General features: G+C 37.9%; 1 protein-coding gene across 1 annotated transcript; it reads left to right on the top strand.

Annotated features, from left to right (window-relative positions):
* Nucleotides 1-6,220: 6,220 nt before the first annotated feature.
* hpxb (hemopexin b) lies at nt 6,221-13,918 on the top strand. Its single transcript, XM_079421701.1, has 10 exons — nt 6,221-6,346; nt 7,145-7,167; nt 7,403-7,528; nt 7,721-7,878; nt 8,109-8,262; nt 8,457-8,669; nt 8,772-8,864; nt 8,956-9,086; nt 9,470-9,617; nt 12,876-13,918. Exons 1-10 carry the CDS (start codon nt 6,282-6,284, stop codon nt 13,100-13,102), a joined length of 1,338 nt encoding a protein of 445 aa, XP_079277827.1. The 5' UTR covers nt 6,221-6,281; the 3' UTR covers nt 13,103-13,918.
* The last annotated feature ends 3,280 nt before the right edge of the window (nt 13,919-17,198 follow it).

Here is a 17,198-nt window from a genome sequence, read left to right on the forward strand (position 1 = left end):
AGTAATTGCCCCCTAAATCTAATAACTGGTAGTGCCACCCTTTGCAGCAACAACTGCAATCAAGCGTTTGTGATAACTGGCAATGAGTCTTTCACATCGCCCACTCTTCTTTGCAGAATTGTTTTAATTCAGCCACATTGGAGGGTTTTCAAGCATGAAAGGACTGTTTAAGGTCATGCCCATTGATTGTGAAAAAATGGACATCACCAGTAGCTTTTTGAAGAGCATTTTTGAAGCTCAAAATGCGCTGAGCCGGCCGTCACCATCTTGGAAGCACATCACTGACGGATAATCGAAAATGGGCAAAAAGGCAGGATGTGGGTGGAGCTGGTTGCTGAAACCACACCCGCTCAATGAGATGGTGTTGAAAGCAGCAGAAATCCACCTGTCACTCAAGTGGCCACGCCCTTAATTATGCAGAACTTTAAGGCTTAATATAATTTAGACGGATGAGTTGTAAAAAAAAAAAAACTGCCCCCTCACAATTGTCATGAAGGGCAAAATTAGCTATATAGACCAAAATAATTTTTTGAACCAGGCTGTAAACATGTTTTTTTCTGCTGTAAAGTTGTCATTTTAACATTGGGAGTCTATAGGAATATATGTCTATATAACATTGGATCGACTCCCTTTTGCAGCCAGCCTCTAGCGGCCAGTTGACAAATTACAGTTTAGGTCACTTCTGTGTTGGCATCTCAATCGGATTTAAGTCCAACTTTGACTTGGCCACTCCAAAACCTTATTTTTGTTTTTCTTGAGCCATTCAGAGGTGGATTTGGTGGTGTGTTTGGGATCATTGTCCTGCTGCATAACCCAAGTGCGCTTGAGATTGAGGCCACAAAATGATGGCCGGACATTCTCCTTCAGGATTTTCTGATAGAGTGCAGAATTCATGGTTCCATCAATTATGGCAAGTCATCCAGGTCCTGAAGCTGCAAAGCAGCCCCAGACCATCACACTACCACCACCACGTTTTTACTGTTGGTATTATGTTCTTTTTATGAAATTCTGTGTTGGTTTTACACTAGATGTAACGGGACACGCAACTTCCAAAAAGTTCAACTTTTGTCTCATCAGTCCACAGAATATTTGCCCAAACGTCTTAGGAAAATCAAGATATTTTTTGGCATATGTGAGATGAGCTTTTGTGTTCTTTTTGGTCAGCAGTGACATTTGCCTTGGAACTCTCCCATGGATGCCGTTTTTGCCCAGTCTCTTTCTTGTTGTTGAATCATGAGCACTGACCTTCATTGAGGCAAGTGAGGCCTGCAGTTCTTTAGACGTTGTTCTGGGTTCTTTTATGACCTCCTGGATGAGTCGTCATTGAGCTCTTGGAGTAATTTTGGTAGGTCAGCCACTACTGGGAAGGTTCACCACTGTTCCAAGTTGTCTCCATTTGTGGATAATCGCTCTGACCATGGTTCGCTGGAGTCCCAAAGCCTTAGAAATGGCTTTATAAACCTTTCCAAACTGATACATGTCAACTGTTTTGTTTCTTATCTGTTCTTCAATTTCTTTAGATCACGGCATGATGTGTTGCTCTTTAAGCATGCTTTACTTTGTCAGACAGGTTCTATTTAAGTGATTTCTTGATTCAACTGGCAGTAATCAGGCTTGGGTTTGGCTTGTGAAATTTAACTCAGCTTTCTTAAATAATGTGGTTAATCATAATTCTAGGGCCAGGTAGGTTTGGGCAGCTTTTTTCCCTTAATAAATTAAATAATCATTTAAAATCTGCATTTTGTATTTAGTTGCATTATATTTGTGTAATATTAAAATGTGTTTGATGATCTGAATCTTTTACGTGTGACAAATATGCAAAAACTCAATAAATCTTGTTTGTTTGTATGTATTAATTGTACACATGTGTGTGGTATTTTGTAACAAGAATTGTACAATTTTCCCATCAGGTATCATCAGTGAAACTGAAGTTCAGAAAGCTCCTTGATTTAGAATGATGCTGTTTGGGTCACACTTCAACAGGAGACCCTTTCCGGCAACTGTATCTCAACCAGTGTCCAGCACCCCTGTGCGTCTTTCCAGTTCAGTCTTCGAGAAACATGAGGTCTCCTCTCAGTCTCTCAGCTCCTTTCCTACCTGGATAACACAAGCACTATGTGACCTATCACAGAGTGAGCAGGAACTCCAGAAGCTAAGGGAATGGCAAACTGCAGAAGTGGACAAAGTACACCAGGGTTTGGATTCTGCTATTCTTGGAGCTCAGAAAGAGGAATGCTACCTGCTGGAGAGAGTGGAACAAATACATAGGGATACCCAGCAACAGATGCAACAGATAAAAAGAGAGAATGCAGCTGCAGTTCGGGTAGGACAGTCTCTGGTAGACAGGCAGCTGAGAAAGGTGGGTCAACTGAGAGAACAGATCCACATGTGGGGTAGATATCCCAGTGGGCCCAATAAAAGTCAATTACTGAGAAGTGTTCGGGAGCTGATACAACCGTGGGAAATCTCTCTTTCTCTAAAAAACGTATATTTCCAGCCTTGCCAACAGCCAAGTCTCATACCTTTTGGGGAGGTTGTTGTGCAAGAGAACAACCTGAGTTTTCCAGTTGGTGTGTGCGGACCACAGGGCCACAAGTGTGCTATCCATTCTGGAGATTTGCCACATGAGAACCATGAGGCTGTATCTGAACAACTGCATACTCCATGTAAGGGAGCTGTAGGTGGAATGGACAAAGAATCATCCAGGACAAATACCGGAACCTCTCGTGTCGTCAGGAAGATTCGTATATCAACAACTGACGAAAATGCATTGGGAGAGGATGCAAAACTGCCAAGCCCAAAACCACAAAAATTTTTTGATTGCAAACGGGACAATTCTGAATCATCCCAGGATGAAGAGCTGGAATCGCCCAGTTCTGACATCCGTGGAGATGACCTGTTTTTGGCTATCCATCCAGTGTCAAGCCAAGGAGAGTCAGAAGAGTGGCCAGTAACTGGACAAAATGGAGTCAGAAAACAGTCCAAAGACTACGGAAATCAAAGGAACCTGCTCCCAGTCTCTAGCAAAGAACCTTCCTGTCCCCCTGAGGATAATGGGGTCAAACACTTTAAAGGAAGACAAGGATTCACAGGAGGAATGTTACATTATGTTAATGATATTATGCCACCTACTAAGTCTGATTACAGGGGTGCTAAATCAAGCTATCACAGCTATTTAGATCTTTCATCTAAGGAAGAAACACAGTTAAGTCAGTGCTCTGGTGAACTGAGACGACCATCCTCTCCAGAAGATAGCATTGATTCAAACTACACATTCATTGTCAGGTCAGGAAACAGTTGTAGTGAGTCTATGAAAGGAGAAAAAAAACTGTCTATCTCTACAGCCGACCTCTCTGCCAGGGGCCATCCTTTGATTAACAGAAAAGAAGAGAATGTAAAGAGAAAGATTAACCGCTGCCTGTCAGAGAGTCCTCCCTGTACTAATTCTAAACAAGGCCCTAAATTTTCTGAAAACTGGGAATCAAAATATCATTCAACAGCAGGCTCCTCTGAGGTTTCCAGTAGAATTTGCAGATCTTTGTCTTTGTCTGCTATAGAGGGAAAAGCTATGCAGCAAACCAGATGTGAGCAGAAGAAAGATAAAAGTGGAGAGAGACCAAACATGGAGCTATTTATGGTTGAGGAGGAGAAGAGTACTTTAAAAGTTGGACATCTCATCAAAAAAATTGGCAAGCAAGGATCAGGACGCACTGATTTCACCTTACCCAGTGGAGTTCATGCCACTCCTCAAGGGCAGCTGTTTGTGGTGGACTGTGGAAATGTCCGTGTGCAGATAACTGATCTACAAAGAAATGTTGTGCAACAAATTTCTCCTCCAGCATGTGATGGCACTTCCAGACATTGCCGTAACTTCTTTGATGTCGCTGGTAATAGTAAGGGCTTAATAGCCCTTACTTGTGCTGCTGAACGTGTACTCCTGGTGTTTAGCCGCCATGGCCGCCTTCTGCAGACCTTTGGAGGATCAGGGTCAGCAGGTGCTCAGCAAGATCTGGAAGCTCCAAGAGGAGTCACTGTGACACGGCAAGATGAGTTTTTGGTGGCAGATATCCGTCGTGGAACTTTAACAGCCTTGAAGCTGGATCCTAAGACAGGGGCTAAGATGGAGCGCACAGTTGTTACAGGCTTCCATAGGCCTTACCTGGTGGCAACTTGCTTGACATCTGGTTTGATAGCTGTCTCTGAGAGAGGCAATGAAACTGGACGGGCACCTTGTATAAAGGTGCTAGAACCTGGTTGGAACACCATTCGTATCTTGGGTATCTGCTCTGGCATGGGTCCTGTCCTTTTGAATCCTTGGGGCATTTGTATTGATGCAGATGGAGATGTGCTGGTTGCAGACTGGGGAAAGCAGCACTGTATTGTGCTTTATCCTTCTGTAGGTGTTGGTCGGTCTATTGTGAGTCAAGGTCTAAGCAGCCCTAGAGGCCTTGCTGTGCTGCCTGATGGCCACCTTGTAGTATCAGACAGCATGAACCACTGCATTAAGATTTATCGTTACAAGTGATGCTTATATGCTGTCAGTAACCTTCAAATATAATATTTTTACAAAAATGGGTGGATTGGGTTTGCTTGACCTCTTCTTGATTAATCTATTCTATTAAATACCTTATATGACCTAAGTAGTAGTATTAAGAATGTTAAATCCTAGCTAGAAATTCAATCATTCATGCGGAGATGTCAAAATAATATATTATAATATATCATTTATTTTGGAAAAAGGTATGCCTTTCTAGATTTCTAGATCTATTTGTTTGACTTTTAGATTTAGAAAAAGCATATTTTATATATTTTTAAAAACTATATGTTTGATCATTTTAAAGATGTAATGACATAAAGTGTACAATAAATGAATGTGCTATCTATGGGATAACTACAGATAAAAAGTCCCATTTTGCGTAGTTATGAACTATTCTATGCCGGGGGTTAAGTATAAATAGTGTGATTAGTGTGTTCATTATTCCGAAGGTTGTGCATTACCTTTAAGATCTCTATTTAGTCATGTGTTTGAAGATTTTGTTTTTGTCTTTATCTTGATTTGTCTGTGCTTAGCAGTAAAAATCTTTTAGCTTAAAATAAACTAAACACCATGTTCAAAACCATTGTCTTCATATTATGTAAGACACTGAGTCAAGCCTCTTCCTCATGCAGAACAACAAACTGAACAACAATATAGTGTTTCTCAATCCTTATCTTTAGTAGTTGAAAGTGACATGATAGCGGAATGAAGGATGAAAGATTCGATTCCAAACTGTTGCAATCAAAATTGTTCAACCCCCTTGACATTTTGCTGACAAGAACACAATTTTATAAAAAGAATTCAGCAACATCAGTAAACTATCATAAAACGTTTACATGCTCAAGTGCTTCTGAGAACATGAAGTTGATGAAAAACAATTTGGTTCTAAACATCAATGTATTTAACACCCAAAAGTCCAATTTTGTGCAGAATCTTTAGAACCTCCAAATGTATGTATGTGTAAGAGCTCAAGTTAATTCAGTTTTGTTATAGAGTTCCCAAAGGCTTAATTATGTTCTAACAAATAAATGACTTAATAACAGCTGTGTTGAATAGGGGTTGATTGACAGCTATATTAAACATTATATATTGACATTATCACTTTTAATTTGCCACTAAACTGTTGTAGATGCAATTAAAAACGCCTCTGGATCTTACAAAAAAGCTTGCATTTGTAAATTAATTTTTGAGTAATTTCGATTGTAATTGTAAGTGTGTGAGAGAGAGTTCTAAAGAAATACCATTAGTGACAGAAGCATTCAAAGGATTTTTATTGGCAGACAAGGGGTCAAGTTTCTTATTCAGAAGCTTTATTTATTTTAGGATTACATTGCATAAGAATTTGGGCTGCTAGTGCAAAGAGTAAAGGTTTAGTTTTAGGGTTGTAGCAATGGTTGAATCAAACAAAAACAGAAAGTTCCTTGGAAAATATTACTATTAATGGAATAAGATTCTTGCTACTGGGTCGCATGGATGTTTGTATTTATTTATTTATTTTATTACTTAATACGGTTAATGATTAATTATCTAAAGTGAGGATTTTGTAATAATGGAATCTTCTCCCCTTTTCTGGACAGCTCTGTCAGCAAATTGTGTCATGTTTACCGAAAGATTGCTGCACAAACTCAAATATTCATTGCAAATATTCCACCCACCTAGAGCACCAGTATAAAGGGCCACTGCAGTCCCTGCTTCAGTGCCTTTGGCTTAGTTCAGCTAACCTGGATCAAGTGAACAGCTCATTATGACTGCGGTGTTACTTTCCCTGTATGCATGCTTAGCTCTAGCTCTGAGCAATGCGGCTCCAGTGTGAGTATTTGATACAATGTCACTTTCCATCTAGAAAGAACTGCAAAGAGTTCCAAAACAGCTTTTCTTCATAGCTTTTTCAAGATCCTTAAATGCAATGATGCAAATATAGCAAGCAGTATTTTAATCACAACTCTATTGTACTTTAGACTAAGGGGTTTATGTTTTTATGCATGATTTACTTGTAGCATTTGCATATACTTTGCTTTCTGTGGAATAAATGAGACTATGAAAAATACTTAAATTCATATTTGACCAGTGTGTTTGCATAATCCTCTGTTGACGTGTATGTTTAAATTTGGTCTATCATTGTTTGTGATTTTGCAGAACACTACAGAGAAAAATCAATAACATAGATACTGACTGGTTAAAGTCCACATCAGCATTTTTTTTATTCATGTTGGTGCCTTCAGTTCACAGGCCTTGCACAATAACTTCATGTTTGATCAGTAGCCAGCTAAAGCTAAAGCATTTGCCAAAGCATGTAATTAAGCTACATGTTGTTTGGGTTTGTTTTTGCAGTCATTTAACCCCAAAAAATTCTCAAAGTTTAAAGCAGGGGTCACCAGACTCTGTCCTGGAGGTCCGGTGTCCTGCAGAATTTAGCTCCAAGTGTAATCAAACACATCTTAACAAGCTAATCAAGGTCTTACTAGGTATACTTGAAACTTCCAGGCAGGTGTGTTGAGGCAAGTCGTAGCTAAATTCTGCAGGACACTAGCCCTCAAGGACCAAGTTTGGTGACCCCAGGTCACCAAAGCATTGAAATTTACATTGAAATTATTTTCTTTATTTCAGTCACCATGATGTCATGATAAAAGGTAGGTTTGAAAAATCTATTGCTGCAAATTTTCAGAGATTCTAAAATTCGTGGTGTGTTAAAAAAATAGCCAAATTCTTCTTGCCACAATTCTAAAGGCTTTTACTAATACCATGTTGTTATGTTGATGGTATTTTAAGGGTTAAATTTGTTACGTTTGACTATTAACTGGATGTTAAGTGGCACTATATTCACTATATTCAGAATGACAAATTCATGTAATGATATCATCACAGATGCCCCTGATGGCCATTCACAACCTAAAGGAGAGGACCACCATGATGCCAAACCTGATCGGTGTAAAGGCATCGAGTTTGATGCTATCACTCCAGATGAAAAAGGAAACACTTTCTTTTTCAAAGGTCTACTATAATAATTCTTTCTTTTATTATTTCTCACACACACACACACACACACACACACACATATATATATATATATATATATATATATTATTTTTTTTTTTTTTTTTTATGGCAATGCAAGGTCAAGTGGAGATTCAACGTTAAGCTATAGCCATTTCTGCATTCTTTCTTTCTTTTATTTTTTTTCAGGTGACCATTTATGGAAAGGTTTCTCTGGACCAGCTGAGCTCTCAAAAAGCATATTCAAAGAACTGGGTGACCATCATCAGCTGGGCCATGTTGATGCAGCCTTCCGCATGCACCATCAAGATGATCTCAAAGTTCATGACCACATCTACTTTTTTCTGGTGCTTTTTTACAAATTACATCTAGTCTGCTTCTATACAGAGAGTATCAAAATAATTTAAATCTACTTTTTTTTTTAAATCAACAAATCAACAATTTTTCATTGCAAAAGAACCAAGAGCCTATCAAATATTTGTTTACATTGTGCAAACCCAAGCCTACAGTCTATAATATTACAACCACAGACATGCAACTCAGTGCTGATGAGTATTTTTGATTTTTTTTTATTAAGGATGATAAAGTCTTTAGCTATTACAATTACACCCTTGAGCAAGGCTACCCTGTGGAAATCCAGAAGGAGTTTCCTGGCGTCCCCAGCCATCTAGACGCTGCTATTGAGTGTCCCAAAGGAGAATGCATCACTGATTCAGTGCTGTTCTTCAAAGGTTATTGAATCATATTTACTCTACATTCACATCACCAATGACAATTAAAATCTTTAGAGATTGGGTGTCTTTATACAGCTATTATACACCTATCATGGGTATTCCTTGGCATTGTGTGCTCGGAATTTTTTACTTTGCCTGTATAGTTTGTAGTGTGATTTGCATATTAATATATCACAATAAACCTTTTTTAGGAAATGAAATTTATAGCTTTGACATCAAGACAAAGTTGATTAAGAAGAAGGTGTGGGCACACTTGTCAAACTGCACATCTGCCTTTCGCTGGCAAGAGCATTATTACTGTTTCCATGGCTACAACTTCACTAGATTCCATCCTGTTTCTGGGGATGTGACAGGAACATACCCAAAAGATGCTCGAAACTACTTTATGAGGTGTGAAGGATTTGGTGAGTCATTTAACGTTACTCACAAAGTATACCTCTATTATATCTCCTGCTTTTCAAAAATTACATTTTATCTTGAATTTATTTTTTACCTAATGTCCTAAGGTCATGGAGGTGGTGCAAGAAGACAACGCTGCAGTGAGGTCAAGCTGAATGCTATCACCACAGATGATAAAGGGAGATCATATGCATTCCAGGGTAATATAACGTTTATTAATTAATTGTTATTAGTATGCAAAACTTAACTGACAAAACTTGCATTACAACTTCGATTTTACTATACTTACAGGTGCAATGTACATACGTTTGGACTCTCACCGTGATGGCAGCCACCATTTCAATATTTCGAGGTTATGGAAGGAAATTTCTGGTCCGGTGGATGCTGTTTATAGTTATGAAGATAATATGTACATTATCCAGGTAAAATCAATCAATCGATAGATAGATAGATAGATAGATAGATAGATAGATAGATAGATAGATAGATAGATAGATAGATAGATAGATAGATAGATAGATAGATAGATAGATAGATAGATAGATAGATAGATAGATAGATAGATAGATAGATACAGGGTTGAGATAGATAGATAGATAGATAGATAGATAGATAGATAGATAGATAGATAGATAGATAGATAGATAGATAGATAGATAGATAGATAGATAGATAGATAGATAGATAGATAGATAGATAGATAGATAGATAGATACAGGGTTGAGGTCTGTAATTTCTAAAGAATCTCTTCTCTCATTTCTAAAATTTTTTGTATTTATTTGTTTATCTATTTTTGCATGAGTAGGGTGATCAAGTCTATATCTACAAGTCAGCAGTACATTATACGCTCATAAAGGGCTACCCTAAACCTCTGAAGGAAGAGCTTGGCATCGATGGTCCTGTGGATGCAGCATTTTTGTGTCCAAATCAGCACATAGTAAACGTTATTCAAGGTAGGAACAATATGTGATTTTTATCATATATGTGTGTGTGTGTGTTTCTTTGATGACATTCCAGGGCATTCCAAATGAGCGATTATTGTCAGCGAAGTCCACTTCAACAGTTATCCCGTGCTTAGGGAGTAGGGAGCAGCGAACACTGCGTAAGGACCCTGTCAGTTAGAACGCACCTTAAGTAAAAGGAAACATCAAATCAAAGAAACAAAAATTGTCAAAAGAAAAAGCATGTGGCATGCATAATATTTTATCACATGTAGGGTACAACGGGGCTAAAGAAATAATGTGCTATTCACTGCGCCTAAAATGTATATTTGCAGAAAAAAATATATACGTTGTATTGAACATAAATGGAGCAACAGATTTTGTGTGAAAATAAATCATTCAAGTTTTTTATTTTGTTTAAAAATCTTACAAATGTATGAGGTGGCAACGGGGGCCTTTTACCCCACACACGGTATTGATACAAATTCTTCAACTAAAATAATGTTTTTTTTAAATAATGTCTAAGTTAATACTTGTTCAATACAATCACTTTAGCAAAGTTTGTACTATTTTCTGCTTATTTTGAAAAATAAAATAATTTTTATTATTTTTATTTTTCGTTATTTAAAAACTGTTGCTTTAATTATCTTAAACAAAACTGAAAATCATAAAGATTTTTGTCTCAAAATATATGCATTAATTTTATTGATTCTCGTGTGATACTTAAATCTACAACATTTTAAAAACATAAAATATTAGATCAAGTAAGCACAGAATCAATGTGACGCGATTGCGTCAAAGATCAGATAAATATACAGGTGCATCTTGAAAAGTGAATGTTTTGGAAAGTGCTACGCCATGTTTTTGTGCCATCTAGTGGTTTAGATGAAAATAATATCAAAGGCACCTTTTACCCCCGGGAGCCTTTAGCTGGGGGTCCTTCAGGAATGTGGTTGAGAACCACTGCTCTAGAGCAGTGCTTCCCAAATCTGTCCTGGAGGCCCCCCTGCCCTGCATCTTTTGTATGTCTTCCTTATCTAACACACCTGATTCACCTCATCAACTCGTTAGTAGAGACTGCAAGAACTAAATTGGGTGTGTCTGATTAGGGAGACATACAAAATGTGCAGGCCAGGGGGTCCTCCTGGACAGCACTGCTTTAGAGCATAGGTCTTCAACCCTGTTCCTGGGGACCCACTGTCCTGCAGAGTTTAGCTACAACCCTAATAAAACACACCTGAAGCACCTAATCAAGCTCCTCAAGATTGCTTGAAAATACAAAGGCAGGTGTGCTGAAACAGGTTGGAAATAAACTTTGCAGAACAGTGGGTCTCCAGGATCATGGTTGAAGACCTCTGCTCTAGAGGTAGAAAGGCGTAACAGTTGGCCAACAGTTTTTATTTTTCTTCTTCTCACCAACATCGAGGAATTAAAATGGAATAAAATGCCAATAATAAAAAATCACTAGCTGAGTTAGCTGATTCCCTTAAAAAAAGTACAAGGATATTGCCATCAGTTCGTATTGCTGTTAATACTTTCTCTGACAAGCGGATGCATTTAAACCTATTTCTGTCATGACCACTATCGTCAAAGATGATTGACAATTAGTATACAGTTTGGATTGGCGGTATGGTTCTGTTCTGGGCAAGAACTCCCTGCACATCCATGCAGCCTAGCATGGATGAGAGCAGGGAGAGCAGCGATAACTCCCCAGGATAAACAGAACAGAACCAACAAAAGTATTGCAGACATTGTTAAAGTACTGTAATTGTATGTAGGCCTACACATTTTAGAATTAGTCTGATTCAAAAGGCAATCAGAAGGCTGGATACTGACTGATAGAGGAGGAGTTGGGGATGGAGGAGGGTAATTAGCTATTGAGCAAAGTGAAAACTGCTGATAGTACTGAAGGACCTTGGCCGTTTCCCAAACTGAAGGCTGCATCCTTCGGAGGTCGCATTTGTAGGCTGCATATGTCATAAAGAAGCTCTTATTTTAAAATATTAACAGTTATAAATTTGACCAGTATTCTTAGTTAAGCATAAATTGTTGTAATATGCTTATGACTCGCGAATATAATGCTCAGTTAACTGAAATAAACTAGGATTGATGACGTATGCAGCCTGCAAATGCAACCTCCGGAGGATGCAGCCTTCCGTTTGAGAAATGGCCCTTATATATGGATGCTTAGATAGGTGTCGTATTCCTATAGGTAGATGGGGATCAGCTGAGAGTCAGCTGATGCAAGCTTGACTAATATGAGCTGCCAGAACTAACGCTACGCTTAATTTTGTGGTTTTCTCATATTCTGACAAATATATGTGTGACATGCTAAATTTGTCAAGCATGGGTAAAACAAATGGAACAATAAAAACCCTCATGTATTTTCACTTAGTTTGCTCAAACCATGTTGCCAAATAATGTGTATGTAAGAAAAAATGTAAGTTTTTTTTTTAAAGTAGGCTTTTAAAATGTTCTCTTTGAGAGAACACAAATATACAGTTGCGATTTTTTTTCCATTTGATTTAATCAAGTTAGATTTGCGTTAAATACAACATCACATTTATTTGTCCTAGTGCATGAAGTCATCCACATGCCAACAAACCAACAATAATGACAAGTCATAGCAATAGAGCACAGGCACCAAAGTTGCTGTGAATCCGCTCTCCCAAATCCCTCCATAGGCACAGATGTGCAGAAAATTACAATTACAGGCAATTTGTAGTAATGTTAATATTTGATCGGCCCACAAACTCATTCTCTCAAATGTCTTGGGTGTGCAGAGTATTTGCAGCTTATATGGACTGAATGCCGCTGCTGTGAGTAAATATACAGCCCTTGTGTTTCCCATCTTACTGGTCAAGTCTTGTCCGTTTGTCTTGTCTTTTTTGTGAGCTCAGTTCTGTCTACCCTGTTTACTTGCACCTGGCATTTTTGTAATTAAAAAATGAAAAGTTTACTTGCAAAAACAGATAACTCCATTTTTTTAAATTTTCAAAAATCATGTTTTTTTTTTGTTTTTTTTTGTTATGTTATCATATTTTTATTGTGTTTTATTGTGTTAGCTGTATTTTTTGTTAACCTAATCAAAATAACCCAACTGCAGTTTGATTGAGATTAATTAAAATGCACAATGAAAAAACATGATTTTTGAAAATTGTTAAAAATGTAGTTATCTGTTTTTTCAAATGAACTTTTCATATATTAAAATTGCTGCTCTCCTGTATCTCTCAGTTCCTGACATGACGATTGCCTCATTCTCCTCCTCAGGTCAAAAGATGTACGACATTGATCTTAAGGCCACCCCTCGAGCTGTTAAAATGGAGAGACCTATTCCCTTCCACAAAATTGATGCTGGCTTCTGTGATGCTGATGGTATAAAGGTGTTTATTGGTCCAGAATACTATTCATATCAAAGCCCAATGATTCTAGCTATGGGCAAGATCAAACCTGCACCTCAAAAGATCTGTCCAGAAAAATTTGGCTGTGAAGAATAAAAGCAAGGCAAGGAAAGAGCTTCAATTCAGTTCAGTTCAGTTCAATTAAATCAAATTCAATTCAATTAAATTAAATTCAATTCAATTCGATTCAATTCAATTCAATTCAAGTCAAGTCAAGTCAAGTCAAGTCAAGTCAACTGTTTATTTATCCCTTAGGGGAAATTCACAGGGTCACATGGAGTAACATAAGCAACATATATGAAAATAAATAAATAAATATTTGTATTTTGTATGTTGTATACAACAATGTGCAAATAAAGTTAAGGGTCTTGTATGATCCTGCCAGCTAACCTCAGCATTTGCTGTTCACTCAGTAGAAAGAGTCCTGACAGGAAGAGTAAACTTTAACTGTACGATCCAAACAATTTCTGTTTTGAAAACTGATAGAATGGAACCAGCAGACATGGAGAATGTAGTGACACTTTCCAAGATTAGTAGAACATAGTGAGAGTCTTCTTACCGACACCAAAAGAGTTGAGCTTCCACAAAAGGTACTGTCGTTGCTGGCATTTCCTCAATATCTCCTCAATTTCAACAGATTGTCAAAAATTGTACTGGGGTACTTGTACTTCTCAACAATCTCAATAGGCTTTGGCTGCCAAAACCTTCTGCCTCTGCTTATTAGAAAAGGTTACTGCCATCTCTTTAGACTTGCTTTAAACTTAATTAAATGGCAATTGGGTTGAGTGGACCTACAATCATCGGTATGCAAAATAGAAAGCAGAGGGGTTTCTGATTATCAGTCATTGTCACAAGCTGCTTAATGATTTTGATGCATTCCTTGTACTAATAAAATTACACTTTTCTGGCATATATTTATTGTCCTAGGTATTTGTACAGTAACAACATTTATGGGCATTATGGCATACTATATTGTTTTTGCATGATTGTTTTCAAAGATAACAAATTTTTCATTTCAGTTTTTTTTATTTTTTTTATTTAACCTTTATTTAACCAGGGTAGCCTCTCTGGGATTAAAAATCTCTTTCACAGGAGTGGCTTGGCCAAAATGGACAGCAATACAATCAGTTTCATCACAGATTTACAGAACAAAAACAGACTAAAAACATTTAAAACAATTACACACTATTGAATCATCTTCCAATTGCCAAATAATAGTTTACAAATATTCCAAAGACTCCAAATTTTGTAATATCAATTTAAATTGAAGAATCAAGAAATAAGACAACAAAGACCATTAAATGCCTACTCAGTACAGTAACTCTGTTTGTCAGATTACATCCATGTATGTTCCATATTTACACCACATCTCTATCCAAAATATATTACATGAAAGAAGTGAATAATATCGGCTGTCATGGGTCTCATTTACCAGAAGACCATTAACTACAAAGGCAGTTGACCCCTCAAAGCCTGAAGATCTTTTATCTGAAGAAGCAGCTCCTTAACCATACAGCTCATCATAGTTGAAATAGATAGGATAAATATTTGAATCATACTTAAAGCAACTCTCTGAACTGAGAAAGTTCAGAGAGGAAAGTGTTTGTGGAAATGAAAAAAATATATATAATAAAAACATCCAACATCTATAATACATCTGCTTCAGTATGTCCTTTCTTTTGATTTTTCTGAGTAGCTGCACACGAACTAACAAGAAGACACTAATATTAGTAATCGTTGATTCACAAACCAGGCAATGAAACAATCACAAATTTATTTATCTGTAGACCACTAAAGAAAAGTTTTAAAAGTATGTAAACTTTATAACTTTAATACAATTAATAACCGCATGCTTTCCCACAAGTAACATATATTAGCTATGTTTACTTAAGAGTCTGTCAGTGCTGTTTTGGTTTAGTACAGCCTGTTGAGATAATGTATAATGTCTGCCTCTATCACAGTTTAAACAATATTGTCTAAACTAGATAAAGCTGAAAAGCTGAAAATGGCATATATTGTCTGATTATTATAATACTGTCTAATTGTTTTGTGTGATATTAGTGAGAGCACGTGCAATCCATATAGTATTACATTACATTACTTTTAAATAGGCAAGGAATTTTTTATTTTTATTTTACCACAGGTTTATATTAGAATTTTGAACCAAACTTTGTTTAATTAAAAACAGGACATTTGCAGGGTCAAGCAGATGCCAGATGTTACATTATCAAACATACAGTAAAGAAGATCTTAGTAAGAGACACATCTAAAAGAAATGGATTTAGAGCAAATAAATAACAATAAAACTAATAAATAAACAAACAAATAAATACACACACACACACACAAAAAAAACAGCATATGCACCAACAAAATAATCTTTAACCCAGAGCTGAAGTGAAGAACCCAATTTATTTGTAATATAAACAACCTAGTCTCATGGCATTTACGTACTTAGTGCACTTTTTAGCGAGACACGAAATACGTACCAATAAAATACATATTACTGCAGTTTCAGTTTCCTAAAGAAACAAACACTAGAGGCAGTAAAACTCCGACACCTTTTACTCCTTTTCACACAAATTTACAGTTTTGATTAATAAAGCGTATTTTTGCACAATTAGGCTACTTTAAGAATATCATGTTACGACTTCAAAACAATATTAATATGCTGGGGGATTTGAAAACTGATGCTTTTGAATGTTAGCATCGCACATATCCAGCCTCGTATCTATGGGTTTTCATAAACAGAAGGCTTGTTCGGTAGCTCACGGAGTACGGAGACGTACTTAGGAGGCAAGCAGCTCCAGTTTGAATCCCATGTGATTAACTATTTTAGCGCCACTCTGTGGGCATTTCTCTTTGAAACTGCGGCGAAACCTGCAGTAAGGTACTGTGACGAGTTGGCTGCCTCCCCCTTATTATCATCACCACCCCGTCCCTTATTCGCCGCCCTTCACCAGGCTCCCGACAGGAGTGGGTGTGTGAGAGGAGGGGCGCTGAAAACAGCCAGGGCTGGCGGCGTGTAATGAGGCGCACCTGATCCGAATAGAGCCTCATCACTGCCGCTGTTTAAATGCCGAGCACGCCTCTCCTCGAGAGACCGGTCTCTTCTTCGTGCATGCACGCTGGTGTCCTCGGGGGTCCAGGAAGGGAGCGTTGAGGGATGGAGTACCGCAGCCGCAAAACGGCTGACGGGCAAGGATGCCGGGCAAGTATAACCCCCGGAAGCGCCGCGGGCCAAAGGAGGACGAAGCCGCTAAATGAAGCCGTCGCCCCTCACGCCCCGGACCCGAGAGGGGAGCGCGTGCAGCCTCCGGACTCTGCCCCTTACCTGGACCCTTCCTTTCAGAACACTGCCCTCCTTCACAAACTTATTGTTTAATAAAAGCCTCTCTGAGGCCTGACACCACACCCACTGTGTCGTTTGCTCTTCCCGCCACAGTGCGTAAAATGGTGTCGCAAAGAAAGTGCACAGACTCAGAGGTACGTATTTTTATGAGACCAGGTTGAATATACAATGTAAACATGATGACTTGACTAATTTAACTTGGACTTGACTAGAAAATAAACAAACATGAACACAGAAGATTCATCAACAGTGGTGCAGGAACACAATACACAACAAGGAACCATTGCAAACATGAGGGCTTAAATACACAGAGAATAAATGCTGGAGAATCACAAGACGAACCAGGAACTAAGACTGTGAACATCATAGGTGGAAAGTAACAATTACATTTACTCGCGTTACTGTAATTGAGTAGCTTTTTTGTGTACTTCTACTTTTTACAGTAATTAAAAAAATCTGTAATTTTACTTTTAAGTACATTTTGTTTGAAGTATTGTACTTCGCTACATTTTAAAACACATTAATTACTGAATAAATAAATCAAAAATCGCTCCCTGGAAACTACAGTAAATAATGGGCAGGAGAACAAACTGGCGCTAAAATCACAAGAAAGATGCAGACTGACAAGACCGGCCTTAACGATGCAGACCCAGCTGAAACCAAACCCCGTCACATTCGGCTGAAGTTGAACTCGAAGGAAAGGAAGTGAACCCCTGGCTATATTTATGCTCTATTATTCAGTCTAAACTGTGTTTGCCTAGGGAGACCAAACTAGCAGCTTATAAAATCTCGATATCACCCTTTGGCAAGCATGTAGAGGTAAGCTAAATACTTGCATCA

Source organism: Barbus barbus (genome assembly GCF_936440315.1).
Source record: "Barbus barbus genome assembly, chromosome: 7".
Taxonomy (NCBI): Eukaryota; Metazoa; Chordata; class Actinopteri; order Cypriniformes; family Cyprinidae; genus Barbus; species Barbus barbus.